This window comes from Phoxinus phoxinus (genome assembly GCF_949152265.1).
Source record: "Phoxinus phoxinus genome assembly, chromosome: 2".
Lineage (NCBI taxonomy): Eukaryota > Metazoa > Chordata > Actinopteri > Cypriniformes > Leuciscidae > Phoxinus > Phoxinus phoxinus.
The window spans coordinates 44,587,978-44,611,327 of record NC_136877.1 but is presented as its reverse complement, the minus strand read 5'-3'; the positions used below and the strand labels follow the sequence as shown (position 1 = coordinate 44,611,327).

The 23,350-nt window shown below is 35.7% G+C and overlaps 1 protein-coding gene and 1 long non-coding RNA gene across 4 annotated transcripts; one reads left to right on the top strand and one right to left on the bottom strand.

Annotated features, from left to right (window-relative positions):
- The first annotated feature begins 12,394 nt into the window (after window positions 1-12,394).
- On the top strand, window positions 12,395-14,017 carry LOC306988796. 3 transcript variants are annotated; one of them, XR_013795495.1, is made up of 4 exons: window positions 12,395-12,641; window positions 12,967-13,086; window positions 13,286-13,362; window positions 13,444-14,017. It is a non-coding gene; the product is annotated as an uncharacterized lncRNA (long non-coding RNA). The 3 variants fall into 3 exon arrangements; XR_013795496.1 differs by having other exon boundaries at window positions 12,395-12,724; window positions 13,444-14,011; XR_013795497.1 differs by having other exon boundaries at window positions 12,540-12,637; window positions 12,710-13,086; window positions 13,444-14,011.
- A 7,167-nt stretch (window positions 14,018-21,184) lies between these two features.
- Window positions 21,185-22,595, bottom strand: LOC306988747 (secretory phospholipase A2 receptor-like; the record flags this gene model as incomplete). Its single annotated transcript, XM_079593896.1, has 1 exon — window positions 21,185-22,595. The coding sequence occupies one exon, from the start codon at window positions 22,593-22,595 to the stop codon at window positions 21,846-21,848; it is 750 nt and encodes a 249-aa protein (XP_079450022.1). The 3' UTR covers window positions 21,185-21,845.
- Between the last annotated feature and the right edge of the window lie 755 nt (window positions 22,596-23,350).

Sequence of the window (23,350 nt, the reverse complement as noted above, 5' to 3'; positions counted from 1 at the left end):
GGTTACTTAGAAGATGTGACAAAGAGTGTACATTTAATAAACCAACTGATCTTGCTTATCATAACCATATTTAAATGTATGTTGTGAACAGAAATTCTGCTATGGCTACAGTTGATCTATCCTTACTCTTGAGCAATGTATTTAGTGTGTTTAGTTTTAAAACAAATAAGATTCTGCGCTGATAAATGCATCTCATAGAGAAAATAAAGACTGGATAGATAAGAAAGATATGTACATCCTAGGAATTCAATTCTGAAATGGTCTCTTGAAAAAGCACTTTGAAATAAGGAAAAATATGTGATTTAGGAAGGCAAATTTGATCTTGTGGTATTTACACAGATTATCATTTGCACCACATAACAAGCTGTGCAACTGAAGATTTAATCTTTAAAAGCGATGTCACCCAGCAGTGCAAAATGTTTTTTTGTTTCTGCACATGAGCAGACGTGACAAAAACCTTTTGCAGACTTTGACACGTTGACCTCTTCTACGCCACATGAAAAGAGGCAGCTCTCTATTACAGCGCTATTAGTTGAACATCATCTTAGCAGTTCTCACTTTGCACTGAGTGGCTTCTTCCTGTCTCAGTTTCTACAGGAAATGTTGCGCCTAATTGCTCGCTCTCTGACTGGAGCCACATCGTTGCACAGTCACGCTTGTGTGGTTGAGAACATACCTGTCAATAATGTATCTGAAACATACAGTACTCCCTTACAAGTCTGAGATCACACACAATACAATGTTTACTGCACAGTATTAGAAAATGCCAAAAGCTTTGTGAATTTCTGTAAAATGTTACAGACCAAAAGTATGATAAAACTTGGTTGTCTACAGTTTTTTCTATAATGGTCTGTGATGTTTTTCATTTACATATGACTTTTATCACCGAGATTGGTTTCATGTTTTAATTCATAGTGTTGTGGCTTCGACCAAAAAAAAAAAAAAAAACTTCAGGAAAATACAATCACATACTGCCCTCTATTGATACTTCTTGTCACTTGATGTCAACATCCTCACCAAAAGCAAGAGACTCAGTGAGTAATATTACTGTCAGCAATTTCATTCTACTTTATTACCAATTTTTCCTATTTTATATACAATGTAAAAAACAAATCCTGCTGCTTTTACAGAAAAAAAAACTGGCATCTGTGGTTGCAAGAATAACTCTGTAAAATTATATTGTGTTGTAAATTATATTATATTGTAAATTATAATATAATTTGTAAAAATGTAAACATATTTACAGAACAATCAGTACATTTTACAATTTAAAACAGTAATTTACTAAATAAATAAAAATAAAAAAATTGAATAAACTGGTAAATCCAACAGCTGTAAACCTGTAACTCCAGTCGACCTGTACACTTTACAATTTAAAACAGAAATTTACAATAAAATGCAAATATATATATATATATATACCGGTAAATCCAACAGCGGTTTGTTACTGAATTAGCAAGGTTACATGTTACTATTAAAATCTGTTTTGTGCATTTAACATACATAATAACACAGAGGGAAGAGAAAGTCACATGATGAATCACAGTTCATCACAAGTAGCTTTTTCACAAGCTGAGGTAAATACTCATAAAGACGCTCACATTTCATGATTTTTCACTGTGAATTATAAGATGATTTGTTTTTTGTATTTTCAAAAACTATTCTTTTAATAGTATTGTACTGTAAAATTATACATGAATGTAAGGTTATCTATTAGTTATCCCTGTCAAATATTTTTTTACTGTGGAATTGTTGTCTTTTAAAGTTAAATTTACAAAAATTTCTTACAGTGTACGTATAAATTCTTAAGGATGGAAGACTGAGAGTAAATATAACAGTCAAAACATTAAGAAGCGTAAACGCTATCAGACTATCCTTAATAAAAGTGTAGTGTAATGCACGAGGTTTCCTCGGCAGCACAAGTTCGCCTCTGTCATGGTTTGCATGCATTTTAATAAACAAAAGCTTTAATGAGGCGTGTCACTGGAGCTTTATGTGGTCTCGCTTCACTTTGGTTGATTTACACATTTAAAATGAACTCAGTTAATTTACAGTTTGAATTTATTTTTAAAAAAAAATCTGCAATGAACTTAAGAAACAGATCAGCCCAGAGATGATGAATTCTGAAGGTTTATGAGATGATATCTTTATTACTTTATAAAGAATAAGAAGATCAAATGTTTTATAACACACTGCATAAACCTGGCTTCTGTGAAATTTGACTTCAGGAAAATAATTATGCAGTATGTGGATTGATGTCAAGCTCTAACAACTAGATTAAAGCTTCTTAACCCAAAAAGGTTTTTTGTTCTAAATCATCTCCTACACATTTTTTTAAGTAAATCAACAAACAGCCTGTTCTTACATACGGTTCAAAAGTTTGGGGTCAGTATGATTTTTTATGACTCTATACTCACCAAGGCTGCATTTATTTTATTTTTAATAAAAAGGATGAAGCGTTTACTTACAGTCAAGTGCATAAATGTGTAACTTAACTGAACTGTCATCTCATGTTAGAAATTCTAGACCTACCTATTAAGCTACTAATAAAATAAAGTATGTAATCATTTTTTCTATTTTTATAAGGATATGTATACTTTTTTGTGCTATTGTTGTTGTTGGCATATTTGCAGAAAACAGTGGAGCACAAATAATAATCTGACATGTGGGTCATCTTGTGGCAGCATAAACAACGTGTGTCTCCACATCCCTCGTATATCTCCTCTGTTTGTTTCTTTCCTTCATCCTGATTAAGACTACAATGGCAAAAACAGTGAGAAGCAAAACCAAGCCGCTCAAGATCAGTGTGAGTGTATAATAGACGTGGCAGGATCTTGAAGTTTCTTCAGTCGCCCCTGTTAAAACCATTCAAATAAATAAAGAGAGCGAGAGAGGAGGAAAGTCAGAGAGAAAGCTAGAAATAAAGTGAGCAATAATAAAGTAATATTACTGTAATAAAGTAAGCAAATAATAATAAAGTAAGCGAATAATAAAGGAAGCAAAAATAAAGTAATAAAGTTTTTCTGTAAGCTAGAAATAAAGTAAATTGTAATAAATGAGTGCCAAATTTATTTTCTCTTTTAAACTGTAAGACACATACCACAATCCACATTTGCAATATCCTCTTTAAACTGATTACTCTCTTTGAAGGTAAAAAGAATACAAAATAATTATTAGTAACTGAATAGCAATGATACTGAATATGAATAATTTTGGAATAAATAAATGAAATGAATACTTGGGTATTACCATTTACTACCACTAACTGTGTTTTGTTGTGAAACATCATGAAGTTCGTCAAAAAACTTCCACAGTAAAACATTCCAGAGTCAGAGACGTCCACATTGACTATCTTCAGGGAAGAAGACGTTTCGTTCACTGACATCTGCATACGATCCTTCTTAAAGCCGTTCAAATATTTGGAGTATGCTTGTTTTTGCACATATTGAGTGACAATGCAAAGTGGTAGAGATCCATTTATCTGCTTGAACCAGGCGATGTAACTGGGTTGTGTCAAGATGTTTGAACACAGAAGAGAGACAGTAGTTCCACTGTTCACCGTTTTCACCGAAGTTAAAGATGTTCGTTTTACAAAGATGATACCTGAAAACAATAAATTATGTCATAAGAAATGAGAAGACATTGATTCAGATTCAAATGTAACATTGTGTACATTGCAAGTCATTACAAATGCTACAAAGTACTTCCAATGATATGATGTGACTTTCTTCTGCGGAACTCAAAAGAAGATATTATGAAGACTGTTGCTGTCCAAAAAACATAGACCTTTTAAAAATGTTGAATAAATAAAAATACACAGAGACATTCCTCCAAATATCTTCTTTTGAGTTCCACAAAGAAGAAAGTCAGTCCTTCAGGTTTGAAACAACACGAGGGAGATTCAATTCTGACAGAAATGTCATATTAGTTGAACTAACTCTTCTTTTAAAACTGCGAAGGAAATATATGAATGTAAATGGCTAATGACAAGTTCTGACTGAATCTAAAAGTAAAGTAAACGCAACACTATTTAATGTTTCTCTATACTTCTTGAAAATAGCTTTGCCCTGCTTTCAAAATCAGTTATTTAATGAAAGTTAAATGACACAGCATTGGCAAATTATATGATATAAACAGATTTTATATACTTATGTTTTTGTGAGGTATTGTATATTACACTGTATACATTATATAGTAGCTACACATTGATAATTATTATTTATTAAATTCATGGCAAACGCTCTGTTTCATTTTCCCAAATTCATCATACATCATACATTAGCAAACATCATAAATGTATTTACCTATTAAAAACAGCATCAGAGGATTTGTTGCAAACAAATTCATCTTTACGTTCCAGTGCGATCGACTCAACTGAGAAGAATTGAATTGAGCTTTATTTATTTGAAGGGGGAGTGGCTTTTACACTGTACTTGCTCCAATCTGTATTAAAGCAGACTTTAATTTGCACTGTATAAAACTTCGAAAAAGGGCTTGAGGGTTTTCTAAAACTCGTGTTGCAATGTTATAAAATAATACAATCGATAATAAACTCGCTTCTTATGAGTTCTCTAGTTTTTTAGATTCTCTAGTCTCTTGTTTTCTTTTTGGAGTAAGAGAAAAAAAATGAGCATCACAGCACTTTAGAGTAGATCCATAGACCTATAGCTATACCTCAAACTTATTTACATGTAAAATAATGCTGACAATAAAATTAGTTATTTAAAATCTTGCATTTGGCAACATCAAACTAGAATAAATGATGTATGGTCTGAAGTAAATGATGAATGGTGTCAGTGTCTAAATCCATATATATATATATATAAGCTTAATGGCATATTTCAATGCCTCTGTTACATTGCTAATCTTGTGAAAGTCTTACAACATTCTCAAAACAATTAAAATAAAGCTCAGCCATTAGGTGGAGACATTTCTGTCATAGTATTATTGTGAATATGTTTGAAATGTCGGGGCGTCTGAGCTGGACAGCCTATAGCCCTATAAAAAGCCAAAAAGATGATGTTTTTCATGTTTTATAATGTTTATTCAACATAAATTAGGAAATCCATAATGAGGAGTACAATACATGTAAGTAAAATATGTGGTCTACTAGCTAAATGTACAATGCACAATAAATAAAGTCTGTGAAAGACTTTATTTCTTTTATTTTTTATTCACTTTATGTGTGTTTTTAGAGCATCATGAAATCGAATGTAGTTAATCATCCTATTTTAATTCAGTTGAATTTTTCTTTCTTTTTTAAAAAATATGTAAACACAGTGATTGCAGACCAAACACACCACAGACCCCATGGCCGTGTTTAAACATAAGCAGCCTCTCATCAAATAAAGTGGCAGTGTTTGAAACAAAGAATCATTTCCTGTAGAGAGTGACAGGAAGTAGCAGTCAGCGGACCAACACACACTGAATGAGCTTTACTACAGTTTAATGGTGCCAATAGTTCATACATTTGATTATTTACCAAATAATTAGTTGGTTGATTGAATTCAGTGTGTCATGCATGCTTACAGTACACTATGCTATTTTAACGAGCAGGTGTTGGGGTTATTTAAGGTGTGTGTGTGTGTGTGTGTGTGTGTGTGTGTGTGTGTGTGTGTGTGTGTGTGTGTGTGTGTGTGTGTGTGTGTGTGTGTGTGTGTGTGTGTGTGTGTGTGTGTGTGTGTGTGTGTGTGTGTGACTTTATTACATATAAACCATATAAACCGATTTTTGACACATTTATTTGATTGTTTGTTTATTTCAAATATCCCTTACAAATTCTGCTTTTTCATTATATTTTTCCTATATTTGTGCGGCGTGTTTCAAGCAGTACAATTCCACCTACTTCTATAAAACTTAAAATAAAAACACACAAAATCAGCCGGTACAAAGGTATCATTTAAAAGAATTAGCAAAAGGTTTTTTAAAATAGTTGGAGTGTATTATGAAACTTTTTTTCTTCTCTTGTCTGATGTTGGCAGAAGCGGTAGCATGACACTTTATACACTTGTGGTTTTGGACTATGAACCCAGGCCACACAAAAAAACCTCGCAGTCACCTAGCAAGATCGAGAGTGTAAAGAAAGTGCTCGCACCTCAGCGGCTGAAAGTTTCCATTGTAATAGCGACTGACTAAACTGCACCTCCATGATCTTTGACCTCAGGTGTCAGGCTGGCTGTGTTAAATAAAAGGCCCAGTGTGTAGTTAAACAATTTCACACTATCACAAATGCTATTTATATTCAAACTGGTTTTCACATCAATCACAAATAAGGACAAAATTAATGAATCTACTCTAATCTAATGCAAGATTTCAGGATCCCACACAAAGCTTTAACAGATGGAGATGTTCTGTCAACACACCTCTTCATAAGCTGGATTTCAGCACCACGGACAGAGACACATTATATTGGTTACTTTTCACATTATATACTTAATTTTTATCAAAGTGACCAAATAAAAGGTGTGTGTATATATACTTTGATGGATGTTATATGATTAGATACAACTTGCAGTTAATCTATAGTTGTAAGATGAACTATAAGACCTGAACCTGGTGCTGGAAAGAGATTAAATAAGGTCTGGTTTTTATTATGCAACAAAGACAAGGCCAAGTAATCTGCTCATTGATTTCTTTATTTTTCTGCTGGCCTTGACTGTGTGACCCAACTAAAGTAGAACGAGTCTGAGAAGAAAGATGGATAACTTGGCTGGGAAGAAGAGTTCTTCAGTTTTTAAGATGTCCTCAATGCCAGATTTTCTCTGATATTGGTGATGAGGACAGAATGAGTATCATTTATTGTTTTCACCATAGCAGTTGTACGGTTCAGCCCAGTTAAAATTGATGGCGGTATAAAAATATATTTTATTAACTCTTTGTACATTCATATTTTTAGTTGCACAACTTTATCACCAAAGATGAGCCTCGTAATGGTAATAATGGGATTTAGTCGTGTGTTTGACTGACTTATTGACATCAGACGTCACGACGTAGCACAAAGATAAACACTCAATAAACAAACATTAACAGTAACTTTTTTTTGCAGTCAACTTTAGACAAAGTAAAAAACTTTGCAATAACTGTAAATAACTACGTCAACTAACAGTCATAGATTAGAGTATTAGTAGACCGTCTGCTTTAATATCTAACACTTTTTTATCCTCCCCACCAAACATACTGACTGTAACTTTGCACCTACATGTCATTAGATTATTACTAAATTGTCTGCCTAATATCCTCTAACACTTTACTTTGATATCTGTCTTCTTAATATCTGCTCACACTTTATTTTGATATCTGTCTTAATATCTGATAACACTAACCTAATAGTCTACTAATACTCTGAGTCTAATAAGAGTTAGTTGACATAGTTGCAAATTAATGAGTTATTTGTCATGTAGTTGCAAAGTTACGTATAGTTAGTAGAATATCTAAAGTGGACAATCTAAATAAAGTTTAACCATAACCACAAACCATAAGCTCATGAAAGCTTCCAGTGCATGCAGTTAGTAGTAAACCGTTTTTTACCGTTATGCACCACATGGGGAATTTGCCCTTTACTGTGATGATCATTTATTTTCAGAAAGCATGTGGTCATGCTGTCAAACTGATACTTTTATCTTGTGTGTCATGCGTCTCAATGCCACACGCATGTTTACCGAGCCTCAACAGTAACAAACAGCAAGTGAACACCTTACCTGCACATAAAACAACTGATCATCTCAGTTCATCAGATCATCTGATCATCTTGAGACTGATATCTGATTTGGGTTTATATTAACTTCAATGTTAGCCCAAACCACCGGCTTTTGCACAAACAATGCATAGGATGTGACAGCGACTGAGGCACCAACCAGAAGACAGATTGTCAGCCGCATCACTTCCTGTGGAGGAGTGAGAGAGAGAAGCTGCTCAGTACAGAGAGAGAAGTGTTGATGTAAACTTCAGCGGACCAGCATTGACATCCGCCAGTGTGTTAAATATCTGATTGATCGAACCAACACTTTTAAATACATTAACACTTGTAAAGATGTATGTGTCAGAGCAGAGCTCCGGTTTAAAGTTGCTTTACCAAAAGAAAAAGTTTATTAAAAACTGTTATTTTAGATTGCGTATTCAAATTATTTTTCAATTATTATTAAAATAAAAATAAAAATAAATATTGCATTTAATAAATAAATAAAAATGACAGATGAAAATGAAGAAAACTTCGATCATGAGAAGCTTGTTTGCACTTCGGCACATCTCTTTGTACATGCATTGCTTGCGCACATTGTGGTTTGATCATTTTCCAACCACAGGACTGACCTCTTACTTCTGTTTTGAAGCCCCTCTCTGAATCAAAACCACAAAAACATCCTTCACAACAGACAAACATTTCTGTTTAATTAAAGCCACACAACCCCCTTCCCTGCTGACTACGCTTTTTTATTTTATTAAATGTAAACTAATAAATAGTATAAATCTCTTTTGCAGCATTAGCACATTGAAAACGTGCATCTACTTACATTTTTGCCAAATGTATTATTTGATTTGCATATTAAATCATGGATGTGTTTTACTGGGTCACTTAGAAGATGCGACAAAGAGTGTACATTTAATAAACCAACTGATCTTGCTTATCAAAACAATATTTGAATGTATGTTGTGAACAGAAATTCTGCTATAGCTACAGTTGATCTATCCTTACTTTTGAGCAATGTATTTAGTGTGTTTGTGTTTAGTTTTAAAACAAATAAGATTCTGCGCTGATAAATGCGTCTCATAGAGAAATTTAGAAAATAAAGACTGGATAGATAAGAAAGATATGTACATCCTAGGAATTCAATTCTGAAATGGCCTCTTGAAAAAGCACTTTGAAATAAGGAAAAATGTGTGATAGGAAGGCAAATTTGATCTTGTGGTATTTACACAGATTATTATTTTCACCACATAACAAGCTGTGCAACTGAAGATTTAATCTTTAAAAGCGATGTCACCCAGCAGTGTAAAATGTTTTTTGTTTCTGCACATGAACAGACGTGACAAAAACCTTTTGCAGACTTTGACACGTTGACCTCTTCTACGCCACATGAATAGAGGCAGCTCTCTATTACAGCGCTATTAGTTGAACATCATCTTAGCAGTTCTCACTTTGCACTGAGTGGCTTCTTCCTGTCTCAGTTTCTACAGGAAATGATGCGCCTAATTGCTCGCTCTCTGACTGGAGCCACATCGTTGCACAGTCACGCTTGTGTGGTTGAGAACATACCTGTCAATAATGTATCTGAAACATACAGTACTCCCTTACAAGTCTGAGATCACACACAATACAATGTTTACTGCACAGTATTAGAAAATGCCAAAAGCTTTGTGAATTTCTGTAAAATGTTACAGACCAAAAGTATGATAGCCTACAACTTGTCTACAGTTTTTTCTATAATGGTCTGTGATGTTTTTACATATGACTTTTATCACAGAGATTGGTTTCATGTTTTAATTCATAGTGTTGTGGCTTCGACCAAAAAAAAAACAAACAAAAAAAAAACCTTCAGGAAAATACAATCACATACTGCCCTCTATTGATACTTCTTGTCACTTGCTGTCAACATCCTCACCAAAAGCAAGAGACTCAGTGCGTAATATTACTGTCAGCAATTTCATTCTACTTTATTACTAATTTTTCCTATTTTATATACAATGTAAAAAACAAATCCTGCTGCTTTTACAAAAAAAAAACTGGCATCTGTGGTTGCAAGAATAACTCCGTAAAATTATATTGTGTTGTAAATTATATTATATTGTAAATTATAATATAATTTGTAAAAATGTAAACATATTTACAGAACAATCAGTACATTTTACAATTTAAAACAGTAATTTACTAAATAAAAAAAATTAAAAACTGGAATAAACTGGTAAATCCAACAGCTGTAGACCTGTAACTCCAGTCAACCTGTAAATTTTACAATTTACAATTACAAAAAAGAAATTGACAAAAAATGCAAAAATAAATAAAATATACCGGCAAATCTAACAGCGGTTTGTTACTGAATTAGCAAGGTTATATGTTACTATTAAAATCTGTTTTGTGCATTTAACATACATAATAACACAGAGGGAAGAGAAAGTCACATGATGAATCACAGTTCATCACAAGTATTTTTTCCACAAGCTGAGGTAAATACTCATATAAAGACGCTCACATTTTATGATTTTTCACTGTGAATTATAAGATGATTTGTTTTTTGTATTTTCAAAAACTATTCTTTTAATAGTATTGTACTGTAAAATTATACATGAATGTAAGGTTATCTATTAATGTTATCCCTGTAAAATATTTTGGTTTACTGTGGAATTGTTGTCTTTTAAAGTTAAATGTACAAGAATTTCTTACAGTGTACGTAAATATAACAGTCAAAACATTAAGAAGCGTAAACGCTATCAGACTATCCTTAATAAAAGTGTAGTGTAATGCACGAGGTTTCCCCGGCAGCACAAGATCGCCTCTGTCATGATTTGCATGCATTTTAATAAACAAAAGCTTTAATGAGGCGTGTCACTGGAGCTTTATGTGGTCTCGCTTCACTTTGGTTGATTTACACATTTAAAATGAACTCAGTTAATTTACAGTTTGAATTTATTCAAAACATAAAATCTGCAATTAACTTAAGAAACAGATCAGCCCAGAAATTATGGATTCTGAAGGTTTATGAGAATATCTTTATTACTTGTTTGCATGCTTGTTTTGGTATTAAATTAGTGAGAGATCGCAAATGTTGTGTGTCTGAAAGGGAAGCTCCTGCCACACCACAAACAATAAGCCCAAGTTGAAATATAATAAGCTTTCTCTGTATGATTAAGAAGGCCATTCCCAAGAGATTGGACTGGAGACAATTCAAAGTTTGAAAAGAAGCGATTCAGTGAGTGAGGCCTGCGGAGGGACCAACACACAAGTCATTCACTTCAATAATAGCAGTAATGTGTGGTTTGGCTAAAATACCATTCGCAATATTTGAGATGATTTCTGTATGGAATGATTTCTATAACACATGTATATGCAGGTTAATGCATTTAGACTACGCTATACTTAAAATATAATTATGAACCGAATGTGGTTTGCATCATTTGAATGAATTTGACTGAGGCTGAGTCTTTCCAACCCAAAACAGTGACCTCTTTTTAAGTCTCAGTGTTAAAACCACACAAACGCAATTGTTACCAAAACATTTTCCATTACCAAAAGCAACTTACAACTGACTGCACCAGTTATGCTTAAAAAAGTTTGAACAAGTGTCAGAACATATAAAATTTAGTTTTAGATTTTGTGAATTTGTTGCGATTTTACGTCCATTCTATTTCTCTCATTTCCTCTGTTGTAAGTTCGGGGAACAGAGAATGTGGCGTAAGAGAATATGATCAACCATTTTGTTTGATGCTTAATGTTTGCAGATGTGGCGCTACATGCAGTTCTTCTTTTGCACTGATCTCAGGCCACAAAGCGCAGCCTGCAAGAGTACAAACCTCAGTAAGCCTCATTTATGTGGTCAGACATTTCACAAACTGTTCACATGCACTTGTAGTAGGCGATAAAATATATTTCCTTACTGTAATACAAACTCAATTTCAAAATGCATGTACCAGGGGTGTGTTCATGACAGCTGGTAAATGTATAATAAATGTAGAATGTATAATACAAATCTAAATGGATCTCATAATGAATGAATGTATAATACATTTTTCAACCATTAATTGAATATTAACCCTAATTTAAACCTAAAGTACTTAAATTAACAGTATCTTGTTGGACTTGAGTCATGCTGGTGCAAGTCTGCATCATTTTTTAAGATAGCCTAATAGTTATTAAATATAATTTTCACATATTTTATCAAAGATTAAGAATTTACTGTACATAACAGTAGATGATCAGATTAGTTTGTTGGGAACGATTAAAAATCTGGACACAGAACTTGCATAAATAAATAAAATGCTAAACATAGACATTAAAAAAATAACTGCCGGTTTCACAGACGAGGCTTAAGCCTAGTCCAGACTAAAATGTATGTTTGAGCTGTTTTAACTGAAAGCAACTTGCACTAATATCTTAAAATATGTCAGTGCCATTGTTTTGTCTCAAGATGCACACCATTCATGTTTTTTTTCTTCTAAGGCATGTTTATAAAAATCTAATCCTGGTTTAATCTAAGCCCTGTCTGTGAAACCAGGCCTAAATGTTTAATCTCTAAATACATAGTGTACATGGACCTCTAAATTTATATGTAAACGTATCGATATCAAATTGAATTTGTGTTGGTTTAAATTATGAAGAAGAGCATGCTTTCATTATTGCCCTAAATGCACATATTAACAAGTAATTATTTTAAATATACATGCTTATATTTCATTAGGACAATGAGGGTCATTTCCACGTTAATTAAGAAATACATTTTTAGAACTCGAACATGTATTATGATTGAATGTTGTGCTTAAAACGTCTCTCAAGCGAGATTCAGAGCAAACCCACACCTGTGCACTTTGCTCTCCTTGAGCGACAGCGGCTGCACAGTAAATGGCGTCCATATAAAGCTCTGCTCAAAGCCTCTCTCTTCAGAACAATGACTGTGTGACGAGTCCTCGCTGCCTGACAGATACACCCAAGGTCAGTGAACATTTACTAAATATTGCTAATGTTAACAGTATTAACATACTCTTTTATGTCTCTCTGTTCTAGGTGACAAAATGACAGGTAACATTTCTAAAAATTCATGCATTTGCAAACTCTCTCAAGTTTCTGTACTTCAAATATTACAGTTGCAATTAATCTCCATTAAATTACATTTAAATGTAAAGCATTAAAAATCTTATTATTTGACACAAATAGTATTTGCTAAATATCTGACTGATAATAAGGCCCATTACATGTATACATTTATTCTCATGCATTCCAAAAACAACATGGTTTTTATGTATTTATTTTGGGCTATTCAGAATGTACAACACTTTTTGAAGCGGTGTTTGTCTGCAATATTCTGATTTTGATCTTCAGTGGAGTAGTGAACATTGTTCTATGCGAACGGCTGAGGAGAAGAAAATGTGAACTGTGTGCTGGTGACGTACATTTCAATTTTGTTACCTGAAAGCAATATTGTAATCTTTGTGTTTATGTAGACATTCAATATATGTTAAATAGCAGTGTTACACTTTAATGAAGTGTTCATTCATTCATTCATTCATTCATTCAATCAATCAGCATTATAAATTCAGTCTTGTTTTTCTTTACCATTATTTAATTTCTTGATTCTTGCAGCGCATCAGAGAAGCTTTCATTCTCTGGCTGTCCCTCCTCAACCAAACTCACCAGCGTCTGATACCAGTAGTCATCTTGTATGTCATAATATCTAATTTGTTTAATTAATTTAATGCATTTATAGACGAAACACATATTTGTTTTCCTCCCCCTCACAGGATCAAGAGAGTACGGAGCTTAACTACACAATGCTTCAGTTCCCCGAAGACAACACGAGAACAGAGAACTCAGAGAATGAGCAGAGAGAGGAGATCAGAAAGGACACGGTCTATTCCAGCCTTAAAAATCAAATCTCAAACATCACTGAGGAAAATTAATATTTTCAGGTGACTATACAGAGCTGTGGACACATTAAACAATGTATGCATATCAGAACATGACTGTATTTATGATTTAGACATAATTACTAACCAAAGACTTAGTTTCACAAATGCATTGCTTTTCTTCCTCCATGTCAGACTACACATCATAAGATTTTGTTGTTCATTGTTTAGCATTATTTAATAATGTTTTAATAAACTGTTGCAGCAGTAAGGATATAGGATACAGTATACAGAGAAAATACACTGTACAAATATTACAATATGCAAAGGAAAAAACTATAAACTGCAAATCAAGTAGGCACAACTCTGGTGTACATTACAAAATGTACACCTAAAAATAAGTGTTTGTAAATTTGTATTTGTACAATTACTTTTTAATGTGTAATTAAGTAAATATCAGCAGTGATTCAAATGCTTGGCAGTATTCTTTTTTTTTTTTGTAACTGAACATTAAAAATGTCATAATTTATAAACTTAAAAAAAAGCGCCTATAAAGGCTATATATTTGGTCATATATATATACATTGGTTATTTGGGCTATATCATTTTATTTCAGACGTCAGCATCTAGGCTACATAACTATACACAAACTAAAGTAATACAGTATTCATTTATCACAATGACCATATCAGGTAGGCGAAATCCGGTGTCCATTTGGCATAATTACTCATATTAAAATTACCTGTAAACCCGAATAAGTTGGCAGAACTCAAAACATTTAAGACAATCAATTGCCTTTAATTTTTTAAGTTCTGAAATTCAAAGTTTAAGTAAGCAGAACTAGCAGATTTTTATTTTGTACTTATACATTTGAATTGTTCTTAACTTGAAATGTTTGAGTACACTAATTCATACAATTAACTAAAAACTTTCATGTAATCTCAATGTGAACACTTTAAATAGTATAAACTTAGTTAGCTTTAACAAGCTAATCCACTAACATACTAATTTGCTAATATATTAACAATAAAATGTTATACAGAACAGAAGAACTTGCTGTATGAGCTCAACAATATAATGGTATTATTTGCTCTCAAATCAAGCTGCATGCACCACTTGTCACCATGATGGTAACTATCCTAAAACCAACATTAACAGAAATTCTTCTAAATTAGCATAACAAAACATTAATCACTACTAAATCTCCCACTTAATTAAATTCAATTCAATTCAAGTTTATTTGTATAGCGCTTTTCACAATACATATTGTTTCAAAGCAGCTTTACAGAAAATGCATTTCAAAAATATACATACAAAAATACAGTTAGTTAATCATAAAATTTAGGGCATAACATATCGCCGGCGTTGGGTCGTCTCTTCACAGGCGTCGAGTCGTCTCATCACAGGCGTTGGGGCATCTGAAGTCTCCATGAGAGGCTGGATACATAACTGGAGCTGACGAACTCTATTTGAGTTATAGGGACAGGCGTCCCGAGATAACAACAAAAAAAGGCAGATGGGAAATAATTAGCGTAGCTGCTGTTCATAATATGAATGCATTTGATCTGATTTAACTGTAGTATAAAAGGTATGAGATGCATCATGTGAATGCTTGGCTAAAGAGATGCGTCTTTAATCTAGTTTTAAACTGGGAGAGCGAGTCTGAACCTCGGACAATATCAGGAAGGCTATTCCAGAGTTTAGGAGCTAGATGTGAAAACGCCCTCCCTCCTTTAGTGGACTTCGTTATCCTCGGTACGACCAGAAGCCTCGAATTTAGCGATTTTAAAGAGCGCGATGGATTATATAGCGATAGAAGATCTCTTAAATACACAGGAGCTAAACCATTTAGGGCTTTATAGGTCAGTAACAATACTTTGTAATTGATACGGAACTTAATAGGTAACCAGTGTAGAGATGATAAAATTGGTGTTATATGATCATATTTTCTTGACCTAGTAAGAACTCTAGCAGCTGCATTTTGGACTAACTGTAGCTTGTTTACGGAGGATGCAGGACAACCAGCTAATAGAGCATTACAGTAATCTAGTCTCGAGGTCATGAATGCATGAACTAACTTTTCTGCATCAGAAACTGATAGCATATTACGTAGCTTAGCAATGTTTCTAAGGTGAAAAAAGGCTGTTCTTGTGACATTTGAAATATGATTTTCAAAAGACAAGTTGCGGTCTAGTATAACACCCAGGTCTTTTACTGTAGAGGATAAAGTAACAGGACGTCCATCTAGATTAAGGTTGTATTGTAAGAGGTTTTGTGGGCAGTTTTTTGGACCAATCAGTATTACCTCCGTTTTATCTGAATTTAATAGAAGAAAATTACACGTCATCCAATATTTTATATCTTTAACACACTCTGTCATTTTAGATAATTTAGTGTTATCATCTGGTCGTGATGAAATATATAATTGAGTGTCATCAGCATAACAGTGGAAACTTATTCCATGTTTTCTTATAATATTACCAAGTGGCAGCATATAAATTGAGAATAGCAGGGGGCCTAACACAGATCCCTGCTGCACTCTATAATTTACTGACGTTATCTTTGATTTTTCCCCATTTAAATGGACAAAATGGTAACGGTCTGATAGGTATGATCTAAACCAGCTTAATGCCTGTCCCTGAACACCAGACTAACTTAACATTAGTCTGGCACAAAAAAACCATCATATTACACTTAATTTTAGCATTTACTCTCCCTTTCGAGTGCCATCGGCAGAGCACGCTGGGAAATAGACATCCCAGCCGTTTCAGTTAAACTTAAGTTCGTCTAAATTAAAATAAATAATTTCATAAAACTCAAAACAATGAAACAATTCAGTTTACTTAAAATATATCAGTTCTGTGAACTTGAAAGAAAAAGAAAGTGCTAAATACTCATAAAAGTTAATTTGACTAAACTAATTAGTTTAATTTAAGTTTGTCCTACTCAAACTAATTAATTATTTTGAGCGTTAGGGTTTACAGTTGGTTTGAAACTAAAAGTATATTTTGGGGTTTTAAACTTGAATACTCATTGGTTTAATTTGCTGGTGTAAGGACCACCCATTGGCCCAACGACGGAATCCAACGGGGTGGGCGAAGGGATAATGCGTGTATATCTTTCCAGCGCTCCAGTGAAGTTCACTTAATTTATTAGAATTTAGTTTGAATATTACTTTAGCTCTACGCTGAATCTGACTCCAGTTTCAAGTGATAATCAAATTTAGATTGTGTTTCTTATTAGAAAATAGTCATAAATATTGATTATGAATTAATTTAGATCTTTGGTTATTCAGAGTTTCTTATCTTTCATTTATTTATTCATTATGGACCCAATGCCGCACAGAGATCACGTCGGCCACGTCGTGTTTCTCACGGACACAAAACTTGTCAGTTCTGAAGTTAGTCAGAGGATGTAGGGTTAGCTAATACCTCTTAAGTCGGTTGCCTACTGCTCACTCATACAAAAGAGTGTAGTTGATTTTAGCCATTTCCATACAACTTTCTAAATCAGTAATAGACAGAAATCAAAAGGTCTTCAAGATGACGTGCCTACTGCTCCATTCATACATGCGCCTTTAGTTTGACCTATCCTGCAAGATTTGCGGTAGCACCAGCCTCCTATAATCTACTAAAATAATGATTTCAGAAAACTTCAGAATAAATCAAGATGTAACATTTATTTGTCAGGTATAAATGTATCATGCCAATTACACAAGTAATTAAAAGCCAATTCAGAAATAATAGATGCATGACATACATTTCTCAAAGATGACTCTAAAAGTAAGCAATGCATTCCTGACAGAGACACACAGAGGTGTGTGAGTGTTTTCCAACGGGAGAACACTGACACAGCACTGTATGGGGGTTTTCCTGGTTACAGGATCCCGAAGACAGCTCTGTTACCTAGCCTTAAATACCCAGACCAGAACAAAAGGGTTGTGCCAATATTTTCAGAGTTTGTTTTGGGTCAGTTCCTGTACCCCAGGGGGTAGCACCTGGTCTCGGGGGAGTGGGGAGATATCTTGAAGAGACATCACCCAAAGAGGAACGCAGGATTCTCCTAAGTTCTTAATCTTTCTATTATTACCAATGACTGCAATGAAATTAAGACCATTTTACCAATCGCACTGAGACATCTAAAATGATACCAAACATGAAAAGGAAAAACAATAGATTTACAAGATACATCATATGTGATATATAGGCATTCTTAGTGAACTTTTGGTGACTTGACTCAGGGGGAGAGGGGGATGCAGAGATAAGGGAAAAGTGTTTGGACAGGACAATGTCCTATGCTCTGTCTTTGCGATCTTCTGTCCAGGGTGCGTTTTATGGCTATATTGCAGGGTGAGTTTTATTTTAACAGGAAAATCAGTTCTTACACCACCTTCAGGCTGAATAACGCTAAGAAGTTGGACCTTTGACAAAAGTGTGTCTGCATGTGTTCACGATTAGAATATAAAGCTTACAAAATGTTTATCATAAACTAGCGCTAAGACCTACCAGCTCAGGTGCTGCTACTGGTCCAGGGCCTCCTCCCATGTCTTGTTCTGATGCACCAAAATGGGCTCAAAGACCTGCATACAGTAAAATGATAGAATCCAAGAGCACAGAGCACTGTGCACTTCTCCAGTGTCCCAGATGATTGTTCCCTATCAGTCAGTCACGATCAACGTTACGTCAGGTGACTGACAAATTGGGATCTTGCCTGAGAGCTCAATCAACTTTGAGTGTAAACAAAACAAGCCAATCGTCATTGGCGAGTGAGATTTGTATTGCGAGAGCAGTTTCCACTCACGAGAGTACTTTTGCAAACACAGGGACTTGGTGCTTAAGCACCTCATCCATCTGGTGCTTCGGGTAAATTGTGAAAAGAGCAAGCTCTCCCCTGTGCAGAGAATCTCTTTTCTCTGTATAGAGTTGGACTCGGTCAACATTACAGTACGTCAGTGGAGAACAGCCTGAATTCATTCAAGGGCATTCATTCAGTTCATTCAACTGTTTCAGGCTCTTGGGGCATATGGCTTTTGCAGCGTCATGCTGCTTGGGTTGCTTCATATAAGGCCGCTTTAGCACTGGCTACACGGCCAAGTCCTAAGATGGGTATGGCGCAGCGTCATGCACAGGGTGGCAAACACATCGGCCCGTGTCCAGGCATGTTGTCTCAATAGATGCCTCGACCACCGGCTGTAGTGCCATGTGCATGCAGCCTGGGGCTTCTGGACAGGACCTTGACTGCAGTGACACATCAATTGCCTCGTGTTGCCAGCAGTATGGCTTGCCCTGCTCTGCATCAGACCGCTGGTACAGGGCAAGCATGTGCTGTTCCGAATGTACAACACTGCGGCCGTTGCGTAGATGAACCATCAGGGTGGTCTTCGTTCCCGTCGAATGTTGTAACTTGCCCGCCATCTCCTCCTCTGGAGTCAAAAGCATCTGAGGTCGCTTCCCCCCATTCATGTTCCGGGCCTGCTAAACCGTGCAGCCGATGAGCTCTCATGACAGCCCACGCTCCCGGGAGAATGGAGACTCCAACCCCAGGCGTTCTAGCTGATTTGGAGACGCTACAGAGCCGCACAGGTAGACCTGTTTACCTCTCCAGACATGTCCCACTGCCAGTTGTTTTACTCCTTGATCGAGGGTACCCTCGGCAGGGATGCACTGGCACACAGCTGGCTCCAGAGTATGCGTTTCCCCCAGTCAGCCTGCTCACACAGACACTGTGACAAGGTCAGGGAGGATGAGGAGCAAGTCATGTTAGTTGCGGCATACTGGCTTAACCAGATCTGATTCCCAGAACTGATGCTCCTCGCTACAGTCCCTCCCTGGCGGAAACCTCTGAGGAAGGACTTGCTTTCTCAGAGACGGGGCACCCTATGGCACCTGGGTCCGGACCTCTAGAACCTCACCTGTGGAGGGTGAACCCTGTTTGGAGTTCCTCCAGCACCCTCGGCAGTCCAACGCGGCGGAGGCATCCGATGCTAGGTTTAGCACTTGTGTGTATACATAGAAGGTCAGCCCCTGTGCTAGACTAGCTGCCCATTTGTTGTGATTACCCTACGGGAAGTGGTCTCCATAGCATCCCTTTCTATTTAGCATAGGCATGCTTTTCCAGTGTTATCCAATAGTCTCACTGTATGGGTAAGAAGGAGCAGCAATGATCGACTTTCTCTGTGTTCAATTCCTGTCCTTTCCTTATCCCAGCAGGCGCAGGGGGATTAGGTGACTTACGTTGAGTGCTAAAAGGGGCAATTATGGCGTTTTAGTAGGAATCCCAATTGGTCAGTCACCCGACGTAACGTGTCTTTCGTTCTTTTGTCAAGTGACGTGAAGTGACAGCACTGGACACAGAAATTAGTTAATAATTCCCAAACTTCCTAACAAACAAGCTTTTTTGGTCTCAAATTATAGCTTTTTATTTCTTACAATTTATAATTCTTTAGAATTTCTGTCATGGTGGTTTTTTTTTCATAACATTGAATGTGGTACTAATAGTTGGTAAACTTTATCTATGGTGGGAAAAATCACTTTGATAAAGACACATATAAATAGTCTAATAACACTTACAGTTACGTGACATAAGACCGAACGAACTGTATCTGGTTCCGACTGCATAGCTTCAGCCTATGTGGCTGTCACGTGATGAACGAACGACTCGAACCCGAAGACTCACAAGATGAACTAATAAATTCTGTACCTGGTACCGACTGCATAGCTCAGTTTATGAGGATGTCACGGGATGAAAGAAACAATTCAGATCGGGAGGTGAGGTAAACTAACAGACTACATAGCCTGAAGACCCAGATAAATAATAAATTATTCGTTTCTGTTTCTAATAATTTGGCCTTGTCCTTGCATTGCAATGTTTTCTTATTCTAAATGTGATCAACATTTGATGTGTTTGAGGAATTTGGCTATTAACATGTAACATTTTAATTACATTCTGCTGAAATGAACGAAATGACTTGAAAAAAGGATTCGTTCATTTTGATGAACGAGATACAAAGATCCGAGTCAGTAAAATTATCCGAACTTCCCACTACTAAGGGACAGACTCAGGCGAGATCCCAATTCGTCAGTCACCTGATGTCATTCACCTACATTAGTAACCCAGACATTCCATATATGTATCGTCCAACTAAAAATAAATAAAGTTATCACATCTCTCAAATGTTTTTGTAGATAAGAGACCAATAAAAAGAGAAAAAAAAGTAAGGCACTGGCAAATCATTTGTGTAACAAATATTTAAAGAAAACATGTACTAAAAAAAAAACTAATTTGCTGCAACAGAAAAACAGAGCATCCATCTATGCAAAAACAAGTTGTACATGACTAAGAGATCTTGGCACAGGCCCGCTTCAAAAATGGCAAGCAATTGAGTTAGTGTAAGCATTCACAGGATGACCTGTGATTACTGTATAATACAATTGAATCCATGATATAATCCCTGTAAAATTCAATAAAAGCTATACCAATGTGACAGTTCATGTATCATCACCCTCAAGATGTTTATGATCCTGAATGATGTCTGTGCATTTGTGTATTTTGCAAAATATGAGTGGAATGACTTCTGAAACACAAAACATAGAATGCAATTGAGATGAGTAATATGTAGTCTTTATTATTATTTTTTAAAACTCTATTGTTGAAAGCTAATCTTTATTTCATGTTTTCATCTGAACAAAATCACTGCTATTCTCAAAGTAGACACATATTTGAGTTTAGGTGAATATACAGAAATGATCTTGTGTTAGTACACCTTTTCAAATTGTTATTTTCGATATGTTTGAAAGATAATCTCAAATAAAATCTGACACCAATTTCAAGTGATCATAAAACCAGGACATCATAATTTCATAAAACATTAAAAACTGACGTAGGATCAAATTAAACCATTGCTAACATACTAACAAAAGGGACCTTCACTATTAAACTAATGTTTATAAAACAATAATTATCCTGAGATATATCTATGCAAAGCCTATTTTATGTTAAATAAAACATCAAATGCAAAACATTTTGTAAAACTAAACTATTTGTGTCTCATCAACTAGAAAACATTTGAGCTAACCAATTGTTAAAAATGCCAATACATATGTTGAATATGCTAATTTGTAAGATTTAAAACTGTTAACTGTATGTATGTGTAACATAAATATATTTTGTAAAAGATTTATTAGAAAATCTGTTTTCAAATCAGTGATGCGAAATGGAAGATTGAGTTCATATAAAACAAGCTGCATGGGAAAGTTTACATATACAGTATCAGAAGAGAATACATATTTTAAGTGCATTTATGGCTTCTTAAAGCAGAGAAAATTATGTCTTTCCTCACAGTCTCTGGGTTTCCAAACCTTCTCTTTTCTATCCAGAGCTCCACAGCGCAGATCTCTGGCAGGACACTGGAGCTCCCCCTCCACAGACCAGGCTTTATATTGAAGATCATCACCACTGACCCAAAACCAATGACCAGCCATAAAGCGCAGGCCACTCCACACATAAGCTGTCTGGGATGTTATGGTGTTATTTATAGCCTCTGCCATAATCGTCTCAGAACTTAGACTCGCCAGGTCAGTGTAGTGCTGTCTGCAGTGGTCCAGGGCTTCATCCCACGTCTTGTTCTTATAGACCAAAATTGGGCCAACGATGTCCATACAGTAAAATGCCAGCGTCTGAGAGCACGGAATATTGTGCAGTTTAGAAGTGGATTGTTTTAGCCCGCCACACTCTTCAAGATCACCATCCGGTTGTTCGCTATCCCAGTTGTCAATTGCTTCCACTTCATCTCCAGACCAAATCCATTCTCCTGGGTTGTTAGGGCTTATGTATAGTCCAATCCAGCTCAATTCAGATGTGGAATCTGGATACCTAGAGAACAGTTGTGCCTCTTTTTTATTAACAGTGGACAGGTCATCATGGTACGTTCTGCAGTACGTTTGTGCATCTTTCCAGGTCATTGTTTTGTTCACAAAAAAGTGTGTTCTGAGACTGACATTCAGTCTAAAGAGACTCAAAACAAAGAACACTGTGACTGCAGCCTTCATTTCTATACAGAGGATCTACACTGTAATGCCTTTGCGTGTGCTCAGCGATAATGTTACCACAAATCTCAAATTTGTTTCAAATGAAAGACCAATAAATAAAGCTGTTAGGCTCTGGCCAATCAGAAGGCCACACCCTTCAAGAATTTGTGTAGCAAATATTTAAAAGGAAAATAAGGGACAATCGTGGTTCTCTATAGGAAAATAAGGGACAGAATAAGGGACACTCAAAATATTTGTACTGTACCATATAGTGCATATCATTTCAGCATCTGCAGTTAAAATGTGTACAAAAGATGTATAAAAGGTTCTCAGACAAACACATTTTGGTAATTTCATGGGAAAATCAACCAAATTACAGAAACTTTCCCCACTCAAAGTTTTGATCCATCCATCCATCTTCTTCCGCTTTCCATCCATCCATCTTCTTCCCCCAGCCACCCTGCGAAGAAAGCTCATTTGTGCCGCCTGTATCCGGGATCTTGTCCTTTCGGTCATGACCCAAAGCTCATGACCATAGGTGAGAGTAGGAACGTACTTTCTTCACCACGACAGACCGTTACATCGACCGCATTACTGCGGAAGCTGCACCGATCCGTCTGTCAATCTCCCGTTCCATCCTTCCCTCACTCGTGAACAAGACCCCAAGATCTCCTCCTCCTCCTCCTCCTCCTCCTCCTCCTCCTCCTCCTTCTCCTCCTCCACTTGAGGCAGGAACTCTCCACCAACCTGAAGTGGGCAAACCACCCTTTTCAGGG